Genomic DNA, 12,789 nt, shown 5'->3' on the forward strand with positions numbered 1-12,789 from the left:
TTTACTCTCAGTCCCCATTTACTCCCAGTCCCCATTTACTCTCAGTCCCCATTTACTCCCAGTCCCCATTTACTCTCAGTCCCCATTTACTCCCAGTCCCCATTTACACTCAGTCCCCATTAACTCCCAGTTCCGATTTACTCTCAGTCCCCATTTACTCTCAGTCCCCATTTACTCCCAGTCCACATTTACTCTCAGTTCTCATTTACTCCCAGTCACCATTTACTCCCAGTTCCCCGTTTACTCTCAGTCCCCATTTACTCTCAGTCCCCATTTACTCTCAGACCCCATTTACTCTCAGTCCCCATTTACTATCAGTCACCATTTACTCCAGGTCCCCATTTACTCTCAGTCCACATTTACTCTCAGTCCCAATTTACTCTCAGTCCCCTTTTACTCCCAGTCCCCATTTACTCCCAGTCCCCATTTACTCTCAGTCCCCATTTACTCTCAGTCCCCATTTACTCCCAGTCCCCATTTACTCTCCGTCCCCATTTACTCTCAGTGCCCATTTACTCTCAGTCCCCATTTACTCCCAGTCCCCATTTACTTTCAGTCCCCATTTACTCTCAGTCCCCATTTACTCCCAGTCCCCATTTACTCTCAGTCCCCATTTACTCTCAGTCCCCATTTACTCTCAGTCCCCATTTACTCTCAGTCCCCATTTACTCCAAGTCCCCATTTACTCTCAGTCCCCATTTACTCCCAGTCACCATTTACTCTCAGTCCCCATTTACTTCCAGTCCCCATTTACTCCCAGTCCCCACTTACTCTCAGTCCCCATTTACTCCCAGTCCCCACTTACTCTCAGTCCCCATTTACTCTCTGTCCCCATTTACTCTCAGTCCGCATTTACTCCCAGTCCCCATTTACTCCCAGTCCCCACTTACTCTCAGTCCCCATTTACTCTCAGTCCCCATTTACTCCCAGTCCCCATTTACTCTCAGTCCCCATTTACTCCCAGTCCACATTTACTCCCAGTCCCCATTTGCTCTCAGTCCCCATTTACTCCCAGTCCCCATTTACACTCAGTCCCCATTTACTCTCAGTCCCCATTTACTCTCAGTCCCCATTTACTCCCAGTCCCCATTTACTCCCAGTCCCCATTTACTCCCAGTCCCCTTTACTCCCAGTCCCCATTTACTCTCCATCCCCATTTACTCCCAGTCCCCATTTACTCCCAGTCACCATTTACTCCCAGTCCCCATTTACTCTCAGTCCCCATTTACTCCCAGTCCCCATTTACTCTCAGTCCCCATTTACTCCCAGTCCCCATTTACTCTCTGTCCCCATTTACTCCCAGTCCCCATTTACTCCCAGTCCCCATTTACTCTCAGTCCCCATTTACTCCCAGTCCCCATTTACTCTCAGTCCCCATTTACTCCCAGTCCCCATTTACTCTCAGTTCCCATTTACTCTCAGTCCCCATTTACTCTCAGTCCCCATTCACTCTCAGTCCCCATTTACTCCCAGTCCCCATTTACTCCCAGTCCCCATTTACTCTCAGTCCCAATTACTCCCAGTCCCCATTTACTCCCAGTCCACATTTACTCCCAGTCCCCATTTACTTTCAGTCCCCATATACTCTCAGTCCCCATTTACTCTCAGTCCCCATTTACTCGCAGTCCCCATTTACTCCCAGACCCCATTTACTACCAGTCCCCACTTACTCTCAGTCCCCATTTACTCCCAGTCCCCACTTACTCTCAGTCCCCATTTACTCTCAGTCCCCATTTACTCTCAGTCCGCATTTACTCCCAGTCCCCATTTACTGCCAGTCCCCATTTACTCTCAGTCCCCATTTACTCTCAGTCCCCATTTACTCCCAGTCCCCATTTACTCACAGTCCCCATTTACTCCCAGTCCACATTTTCTCCCAGTCCCCATTTACTCTCAGTCCCCATTTACTCCCAGTCCCCATTTACTCTCAGTCCCCATTTACTCTCAGTCCCCATTTACTCTCAGTCCCCATTTACTCCCAGTCCCCATTTACTCTCAGTCCCCATTTACTCCCAGTCACCATTTACTCTCAGTTCCCATTTACTCCCAGTCCCCATTTACTCCCAGTCCCCTTTACTCCCAGTCCCCATTTAGTCTTAATCCCCATTTACTCCCAGTCCCCATTTACTCTCAGTCCCCATTTACTCCCAGTCCCCATTTACTCTCAGTCCCCATTTACTCTCAGTCCCCATTTACTCCCAGTCCCCATTTACTCTCAGTCCCCATTTACTCCCAGTCCCGATTTACTCTCAGTCCCCATTTACTCTCCGTCCCCATTTACTCCCAGTCCCCATTTACTCCCAGTCACCATTTACTCCCAGTCCCCATTTAATCTCAGTCCCCATTTACTCCCAGTCCCCATTTACTCTCAGTCCCCATTTACTCCCAGTCCCCATTTACTCTCTGTCACCATTTACTCCCAGTCCCCATTTACTCCCAGTCCCCATTTACTCTCAGTCCCCATTTACTCCCAGTCCCCATTTACTCTCAGTCCCCATTTACTCCCAGTCCCCATTTACTCTCAGTTCCCATTTACTCTCAGTCCCCATTTACTCCCAGTCCCCATTTACTCTCAGTCCCTATTTACTCCCAGTCCCCATTTACTCTCAGTCCCCATTTACTCTCAGTCCCCATTTACTCTCAGTCCCCATTTTCTCCCATTCCCCATTTACTCTCAGTCCCCATTTACTCCCAGTCCCCAATTACTCTCAGTCCCCATTTACTCCCAGTCACCATTTACTCTCAGTCCCCATTTACTCTCAGTCCCCATTTACTCTCAGTCCCCATTTACTCTCAGTCCCCATTTACTCTCAGTCCCCATTTACTCCCAGATCCCATTTACTCCCAGTCCCCATTTACTCTCAGTCCCCATTTACTCTCAGTCCCCATTCACTCTCAGTCCCCATTTACTCCCAGTCCCCATTTACTCCCAGTCCCCATTTACTCTCAGTCCCCATTTACTCCCAGTTCCCATATACTCCCAGTCCCCATTTACTCCCAGTCCCCATTTACTCTCAGTCCCCATTTACTCTCAGTCCCCATTTCCTCTCAGTCCCCATTTACTCTCAGTCCCCATTTACTCTCAGTCCCCATTTACTCCCATTCCCCATTTACTCCCAGTCCCCATTTACTCTCAGTCCCCATTTACTCTCAGTCCCCATTTACTCCCAGTCCCCATTTACTCTCAGTCCCCATTTACTCCCAGTCCCCATTTACTCCCTTTCCCCATTTACTCTCTGTCCCCATTTACTCCCAGTCCCCATTTACTCCCAGTCCCCATTTACTCCCAGTCCCCATTTACTCTCAGTCCCCATTTACTCCCAGTTCCCATTTACTCTCAGTCCCCATTTACTCTCAGTCCCAATTTACTCCCAGTCCCCATTTACTCACAGTCCCCATTTACTCTCAGTCCCCATTTACTCCCAGTCCCCAATTACTCTCAGTCCCCATTTCCTCCCAGTCCCCATTTACTCTCAGTCCCCATTTACTCCCAGTCCCCATTTACTCCCAGTCCCCATTTACTCTCAGTCCCCATTACTCCCAGTCCCCATTTACTCTCATTCCTATTTACTCTCAGTCCCCATTTACTCCCAGTCACCATTTACTCCCAGTCCCCATTTACTCCCAGTCCCCATTTACTCTCAGTCCCCATTTACTCCCAGTCCCCATTTACTCCCAGTCCCCATTTACTCCCAGTCCCCATTTACTCTCAGTCCCCATTAACTCTCAGTCCCCATTTACTCTCAGTCCCCATTTTCTCTCAGTCCCCATTTACTCCCAGTCCCCATTTACTCTCAGTCCCCATTTACTCTCAGTCCCCATTTACTCCCAGTCCCCATTTACTCCCAGTCCCCATTTACTCCCAGTCCTCATTTACTCCAAGTCACCATTTACTCTCAGTCCCGATTTACTCTCAGTCCCCATTTACTCCCAGTCCCCATTTACTCTCAGTCCCCATTTACTCTAAGTCCCCATTTACTCTAAGTCCCAATTTACTCCCAGTCCCCAATTACTCTCAGTCCCCATTTACTCCCAGTCCACATTTACTCTCAGTCCCCATTTACTCTCAGTCCCCATTTACTCCCTGTCCCCATTTACTCCCAGTCCCCATTTACTCTCAGTCCCCATTTACTCTCAGTCCCCATTTACTCTCAGGCCCCATTTACTCTCTGCCCCCATTTACTCCCAGTCCCCATTTACTCCCAGTCCCCATTTACTCCCAGTCCCCATTTACTCTCAGTCCCCATTTACTCTCAGTCCCCATTAATCTCAGTCGCCATTTACTCTCAGTCCCCATTTACTCTCAATCCCCATTTACTCTCAGTCCCCATTTACTCTCAGTCCCCATTTACTCCCAGTCCCCATTTACTCCCAGTCACCATTTACTCCCAGTCCCCATTTAATCTCAGTCCCCATTTACTCCCAGTCCCCATTTACTCTCAGTCCCCATTTACTCCCAGTCCCCATTTACTCTCTGTCCCCATTTACTCCCAGTCCCCATTTACTCCCGGTCCCCATTTACTCTCAGTCCCCATTTACTCCCAGTCCCCATTTACTCTCAGTCCCCATTTACTCCCAGTCCCCATTTACTCTCAGTTCCCATTTACTCTCAGTCCCCATTTACTCCCAGTCCCCATTTACTCTCAGTCCCTATTTACTCCCAGTCCCCATTTACTCTCAGTCCCCATTTACTCTCAGTCCCCATTTACTCTCAGTCCCAATTTTCTCCCATTCCCCATTTACTCTCAGTCCCCATTTACTCCCAGTCCCCAATTACTCTCAGTCCCCATTTACTCCCAGTCCCCATTTACTCTCAGTCCCCATTTACTCTCAGTCACCATTTACTCTCAGTCCCCATTTACTCTCAGTCCCCATTTACTCTCAGTCCCCATTTACTCCCAGACCCCATTTACTCCCAGTCCCCATTTACTCTCAGTCCCCATTTACTCTCAGTCCCCATTCACTCTCAGTCCCCATTTACTCCCAGTCCCCATTTACTCCCAGTCCCCATTTACTCTCAGTCCCCATTTACTCCCAGTCCCCATTTACTCCCAGTCCCCATTTACTCTCAGTCCCCATTTACTCTCAGTCCCCATTTACTCTCAGTCCCCATTTCCTCTCAGTCCCCATTTACTCTCAGTCCCCATTTACTCTCAGTCCCCATTTACTCTCAGTCCCCATTTCCTCTCAGTCCCCATTTACTCTCAGTCCCCATTTACTCTTAGTCCCCATTTACTCCCAGACCCCATTTACTCCCAGTCCCCATTTACTCTCAGTCCCCATTTACTCTCAGTCCCCATTCACTCTCAGTCCCCATTTGCTCCCAGTCCCCATTTACTCCCAGTCCCCATTTACTCTCTGTCCCCATTTACTCCCAGTCCCCATTTACTCCCAGTCCTCATTTACTCCCAGTCCCCATTTACTCTCAGTCCCCATTTACAACCCAGTTCCCATTTACTCTCAGTCCCCATTTACTCTCAGTCCCCATTTACTCCCAGTCCCCATTTACTCCCAGTCCCCATTTACTCTCAGTCCCCATTTCCTCCCAGTCCCCATTTACTCTCAGTCCCCATTTACTCCCAGTCCCCATTTACTCTCAGTCCCCATTACTCCCAGTCCCCATTTACTCTCATTCCTATTTACTCTCAGTCCCCATTTACTCCCAGTCACCATTTACTCCCAGTCCCCATTTACTCCCAGTCCCCATTTACTCCCAGTCCCCATTTACTCCCAGTCCCCATTTACTCCCAGTCCCCATTTACTCTCAGTCCCCATTTACTCTCAGTCCCCATTTACTCTCAGTCCCCATTTACTGTCAGTCCCCATTTACTCTCAGTCCCCATTTACTCCCAGACCCCATTTACTCCCAGTCCCCATTTACTCTCAGTCCCCATTTACTCTCAGTCCCCATTCACTCTCAGTCCCCATTTACTCCCAGTCCCCATTTACTCCCAGTCCCCATTTACTCTCAGTCCCCATTTACTCCCAGTCCCCATTTACTCCCAGTCCCCATTTACTCTCAGTCCCCATTTACTCTCAGTCCCCATTTACTCTCAGTCCCCATTTCCTCTCAGTCCCCATTTACTCTCAGTCCCCATTTACTCTCAGTCCCCATTTACTCCCAGACCCCATTTACTCCCAGTCCCCATTTACTCTCAGTCCCCATTTACTCTCAGTCCCCATTCACTCTCAGTCCCCATTTACTCCCAGTCCCCATTTACTCCCAGTCCCCATTTACTCTCTGTCCCCATTTACTCCCAGTCCCCATTTACTCCCAGTCCCCATTTACTCCCAGTCCCCATTTACTCTCAGTCCCCATTTACTCCCAGTTCCCATTTACTCTCAGTCCCCATTTACTCTCAGTCCCAATTTACTCCCAGTCCCCATTTACTCTCAGTCCCCATTTACTCTCAGTCCCCATTTACTCCCAGTCCCTATTTACTCTCAGTCCCCATTTCCTCCCAGTCCCCATTTACTCTCAGTCCCCATTTACTCCCAGTCCCCATTTACTCTCAGTCCCCATTACTCCCAGTCCCCATTTACTCTCATTCCTATTTACTCTCAGTCCCCATTTACTCCCAGTCACCATTTACTCCCAGTCCCCATTTACTCCCAGTCCCCATTTACTCTCAGTCCCCATTTACTCCCAGTCCCCATTTACTCCCAGTCCCCATTTACTCCCAGTCCCCATTTACTCTCAGTCCCCATTAACTCTCAGTCCCCATTTACTCTCAGTCCCCATTTACTCTCAGTCCCCATTTACTCCCACTCCCCATTTACTCTCAGTCCCCATTTACTCTCAGTCCCCATTTACTCCCAGTCCCCATTTTCTCCCAGTCCCCATTTACTCCCAGTCCTCATTTACTCCAAGTCCCCATTGACTCTCAGTCCCGATTTACTCTCAGTCCCCATTTACTCCCAGTCCCCATTTACTCTCAGTCCCCATTTACTCTCAGTCCCCATTTACTCTAAGTCCCAATTTACTCCCAGTCCCCAATTACTCTCAGTCCCCATTTACTCCCAGTCCACATTTACTCTCAGTCCCCATTTACTCTCAGTCCCCATTTACTCCCTGTCCCCATTTACTCCCAGTCCCCATTTACTCTCAGTCCCCATATACTCTCAGTCCCCATTTACTCTCAGGCCCCATTTACTCTCTGCCCCCATTTACTCCCAGTCCCCATTTACTCCCAGTCCCCATTTACGCCCAGTCCCCATTTACTCCCAGTCCCCATTTACTCTCAATCCCCATTTACTCTCAGTCCCCATTTACTCTCAGTCCCCATTTACTCCCAGTCCCCATTTACTCCCAGTCCCCATTTACTCTCAGTCCCCATTTACTCCCAGTCCCCATTTACTCTCAGTCCCCATTTACTCCCAGTCCCCATTTACTCTCAGTCCCCATTTACTCTCAGTCCCCATTTACTCCCAGTCCCCATTTACTCCCAGTCCCCATTTACTCTCAGTCCCCATTTACTCCCAGTCCCCATTTACTCTCAGTCCCCATTTACTCCCAGTCCCCATTTACTCCCAGTCCCCATTTACTCTCAGTCCCCATTTACTCCCAGTCCCCATTTACCCCCAGTCCCCATTTACTCCCAGTCCCCATTTACTCCCAGTGCCCATTTACTCCCAGTCCCCATTTACTCTCAGTCCCCATTTACTCCCAGTCCCCATTTACTCTCAGCCCCCATTTACTCCCAGTCCCCATTTACTCCCAGCCCACATTTACTCTCAGTCCCCATTTACTCTCAATCCCCATTTACTCCCAGTCCCCATTTACTCCCAGTCCCCATTTACTCCCAGTTCCCATTTACTCTCAGTCCCCATTTACTCCCAGTCCCCATTTACTCTCAGTCCCCATTTACTCCCAGTCCCCATTTACTCTCAGTCCCCATTTACTCCCAGTCCCCATTTACTCTCAGTCCCCATTTACTCTCAGTCCCCATTTACTCCCAGTCCCCATTTACTCCCTGTCCCCATTTACTCCCAGTCCCCATTTACTCTCAGTCCCCATTTACTCCCAGTCCCCATTTACTCCCAGTCCCCATTTACTCCCTGTCCCCATTTACTCCCAGTCCCCATTTACACCCAATCCCCATTTACTCCCAGTCCCCATTTACTCCCAGTCCCCATTTACTCCCAGTCCCCATTTACTCTCAGTCCCCATTTACTCCCAGTCCCCATTTACTCTCAGTCCCCATTTACTCTCAGTCCCAATTTACTCCCAGTCCCCATTTACTCTCAGTCCCCATTTACTCCCAGTCCCCATTTACTGCCAGTCCCCATTTACTCTCAGTCCCCATTTCCTCCCAGTCCCCATTTACTCTCAGTCCCCATTTACTACCAGTCCCCATTTACTCTCAGTCCCCATTACTCCCAGTCCCCATTTACTCTCATTCCTATTTACTCTCAGTCCCCATTTACTCCCAGTCACCATTTACTCCCAGTCCCCATTTACTCCCAGTCCCCATTTACTCTCAGTCCCCATTTACTCCCAGTCCCCATTTACTCCCAGTCCCCATTTACTCCCAGTCCCCATTTACTCTCAGTCCCCATTTACTCTCAGTCCCCATTTACTCTCAGTCCCCATTTACTCTCAGTCCCCATTTACTCTCAGTCCCCATTTACTCCCATACCCCATTTACTCCCAGTCCCCATTTACTCTCAGTCCCCATTTACTCTCAGTCCCCATTCACTCTCAGTCCCCATTTACTCCCAGTCCCCATTTACTCCCAGTCCCCATTTACTCTCAGTCCCCATTTACTCCCAGTCCCCATTTACTCCCAGTCCCCATTTACTCTCAGTCCCCATTTACTCTCAGTCCCCATTTACTCTCAGTCCCCATTTCCTCTCAGTCCCCATTTACTCTCAGTCCCCATTTACTCTCAGTCCCCATTTACTCCCAGACCCCATTTACTCCCAGTCCCCATTTACTCTCAGTCCCCATTTACTCTCAGTCCCCATTCACTCTCAGTCCCCATTTACTCCCAGTCCCCATTTACTCCCAGTCCCCATTTACTCTCTGTCCCCATTTACTCCCAGTCCCCATTTACTCCCAGTCCCCATTTACTCCCAGTCCCCATTTACTCTCAGTCCCCATTTACTCCCAGTTCCCATTTACTCTCAGTCCCCATTTACTCTCAGTCCCAATTTACTCCCAGTCCCCATTTACTCTCAGTCCCCATTTACTCTCAGTCCCCATTTACTCCCAGTCCCCATTTACTCTCAGTCCCCATTTCCTCCCAGTCCCCATTTACTCTCAGTCCCCATTTACTCCCAGTCCCCATTTACTCTCAGTCCCCATTACTCCCAGTCCCCATTTACTCTCATTCCTATTTACTCTCAGTCCCCATTTACTCCCAGTCACCATTTACACCCAGTCCCCATTTACTCCCAGTCCCCATTTACTCTCAGTCCCCATTTACTCCCAGTCCCCATTTACTCCCAGTCCCCATTTACTCCCAGTCCCCATTTACTCTCAGTCCCCATTAACTCTCAGTCCCCATTTACTCTCAGTCCCCATTTACTCTCAGTCCCCATTTACTCCCAGTCCCCATTTACTCTCAGTCCCCATTTACTCTCAGTCCCCATTTACTCTCAGTCCCCATTTACTCCCAGTCCCCATTTACTCTCAGTCCCCATTTACTCTCAGTCCCCATTTACTCCCAGTCCCCATTTTCTCCCAGTCCCCATTTATTCCCAGTCCTCATTTACTCTCAGTCCCGATTTACTCTCAGTCCCCATTTACTCTAAGTCCCAATTTACTCCCAGTCCCCAATTACTCTCAGTCCCCATTTACTCCCAGTCCACATTTACTCTCAGTCCCCATTTACTCTCAGTCCCCATTTACTCCCTGTCCCCATTTACTCCCAGTCCCCATTTACTCTCAGTCCCCATTTACTCTCAGTCCCCATTTACTCTCAGGCCCCATTTACTCTCTGCCCCCATTTACTCCCAGTCCCCATTTACTCCCAGTCCCCATTTACTCCCAGTCCCCATTTACTCCCAGTCCCCATTTACTCTCAGTCCCCATTAATCTCAGTCGCCATTTACTTTCAGTCCCCATTTACTCTCAATCCCCATTTACTCTCAGTCCCCATTTACTCTCAGTCCCCATTTACTCCCAGTCCCCATTTACTCCCAGTCCCCATTTACTCTCAGTCCCCATTTACTCCCAGTCCCCATTTACTCTCAGTCCCCATTTACTCCCAGTCCCCATTTACTCTCAGTCCCCATTTACTCTCAGTCCCCATTTACTCCCAGTCCCCATTTACTCCCAGTCCCCATTTACTCTCAGTCCCCATTTACTCCCAGTCCCCATTTACTCTCAGTCCCCATTTACTCCCAGTCCCCATTTACTCCCAGTCCCCATTTACTCCCAGTGTCCATTTACTCCCAGTCCCCATTTACTCTCAGTCCCCATTTACTCCCAGTCCCCATTTACTCTCAGCCCCCATTTACTCCCAGTCCCCATTTACTCCCAGCCCACATTTACTCTCAGTCCCCATTTACTCTCAATCCCCATTTACTCCCAGTCCCCATTTACTCCCAGTCCCCATTTACTCCCAGTCCCCATTTACTCCCAGTTCCCATTTACTCTCAGTCCCCATTTACTCCCAGTCCCCATTTACTCTCAGTCCCCATTTACTCCCAGTCCCCATTTACTCTCAGTCCCCATTTACTCCCAGTCCCCATTTACTCTCAGTCCCCATTTACTCTCAGTCCCCATTTACTCTCAGTCCCCATTTACTCGCAGTCCCCATTTACTCCCAGTCCCCATTTACTCCCAGTCCCCATTTACTCCCTGTCCCCATTTACTCCCAGTCCCCATTTACACCCAGTCCCCATTTACTCCCAGTCCCCATTTACTCCCAGTCCCCATTTACTCCCAGTCCCCATTTACTCTCAGTCCCCATTTACTCCCAGTCCCCATTTACTCTCTGTCCCCATTTACTCCCAGTCCCCATTTACTCCCAGTCCCCATTTACTCACAGTCCCCATTTACTCTCAGTCCCCATTTACTCTCAGTCCCCATTTACTCCCAGTCCCCATTTACTCTCAGTCCCCATTTACTCTCAGTCCCCATTTACTCCCAGTCCCTTTTACTCCCAGTCCCCATTTACTCTCAGTCCCCATTTACTCTCAGTCCCCATTTACTCCCAGTCCCCATTTACTCCCAGTCCCCATTTACTCTCAGTCCCCATTTACTCTCAGTCCCCATTTACTCTCAGTCCCCATTTACTCTCAGTCCCCATTTCCTCCCAGTCCCCATTTACTCTCAGTCCCCATTTACTCTCAGTCCCCATTTACTCTCAGTCCCCATTTACTCTCAGTCCCCATTTCCTCCCAGTCCCCATTTACTCTCAGTCCCCATTTACTCTCAGTCCCCATTTACTCTCAGTCCCCATTTACTCCCAGTCCCCATTTACTCTCAGTCCCCATTTACGCTCAGTCCTCGTTCATTCTCAGTGCCTAATTACTTACAGTTCCAGTTTATTCTCAGTTCGCTTTTACTCTGAGGATTTTATTCAACTGGGAGAGAACAGGCTTTCGAAACACAGGATCGAACCAGGGATCTTCAGATTTGCAATTTATGCTCATCCAAATGTGCCATTTACTGTGGCATACCCTGGCTACAGTGAGGGGTTTATCAGACACGGGGTACAGTGAGGGGTTAATAAGACACGGGGTACATTGAGGGGTTAATCAGACACAGGGTTGCAGTGAGGGGTTAATCAGACACAGGGTACAGTGAGGTGTTAATCAGACATGGGTACTGTGAGGGGTTAATCAGACATGGGGTACAGTGAGGGTTTAATCAGACACTTAGTTGCAGTGAGGGTTTAATCAGACATGGGTACAGTGAGGGGTTAATCAGACATGTGTACAGTGAGGGGTTAATCAGACACGGGGTTGCACTGAGGGGTTAACAAGACAGGCTCTTTTCTCAGGATGATCCTGCTGGTGCCATTTAACCCTTACTATTCCTGTTTCAGCAGATTGAGAACAGATGAATCTTCGGGACACGACAGTGACTGCACGTGATTGAGTTTGTGAGGACAATGAATGAAACCGGACCATCATCGGCGCAGGGACTCGCACCCCTCCATGTCATTGTAATCGGTAAGTTAACTCCCCAAATCAATGTCCTGAATCACTCCTGGTCTATCCAACACACCCCTCTCCTTCTCCCTGTATGCTCATGGTGTCGGAGTCAAGACTCCTCACAACACTTCGTACTCAAACCCATTCTCTCTCAGGGCCTCAAAGCTGCAGGTCTCCTCATGTCCCTTGTTCCTCCCTTTCCTCTTGCAATCTTTAAGCCTTTAAAACCCAATCTTGGCGTCCCGTGACCATTGCTTCTTCACCTACCTTGCCTTCTCTCCTAATCTTTTCAACCTTCCTTGGGCCCTCTACTGCCCAAGTGCTTCCTCTGTGCAGTTTCAGGTGGGTGTATTGTCCCAACAGGTGCACAACACGATTTACGGCCAGTTCAAGTGCAAGGACATTTTCCTGGGAGTTATCGCACAGCTGACTGGAGGAGGCAAGGCCTCGGCCTAGCAGGAAGTGATATCAAGGGGACCAGTTTCAAATACAGACCTAATAGCCAGCTGCCTGTGATGCTGCCTCAGATATCTCCCTCTGGACAGTTAAGAGGTGTTTACTTAAATCCAGCACCCACAGTAAAGCCGAATGCTTTGTTTAAAATTGACAATTTTCTCCTGAAGGTTGGGGCAGTCCAAGGCACCGAGGCCAGATCACAAGATAGTACCAGATGAGTAAAGG

At 49.2% G+C, this 12,789-nt stretch overlaps 1 protein-coding gene across 1 annotated transcript in view; it reads left to right on the plus strand.

The window, feature by feature from the left end:
* LOC147116191 (oxidative stress-induced growth inhibitor 1-like) overlaps window positions 1–12,789 on the plus strand; it is a 297,343-nt gene that overhangs the window by 254,975 nt on the left and 29,579 nt on the right. The window contains 1 exon segment of the mRNA XM_085990917.1: window positions 12,003–12,126. Coding sequence (XP_085847043.1) covers window positions 12,066–12,126 — 61 coding nt within the window. The 5' untranslated portion in view covers window positions 12,003–12,065.

This window comes from Somniosus microcephalus, chromosome 6 (genome assembly GCF_052327205.1).
Source record: "Somniosus microcephalus isolate GS21.2 chromosome 6, FLI_Smic_1.0, whole genome shotgun sequence".
In the NCBI taxonomy this organism is placed as follows: domain Eukaryota; kingdom Metazoa; phylum Chordata; class Chondrichthyes; order Squaliformes; family Somniosidae; genus Somniosus; species Somniosus microcephalus.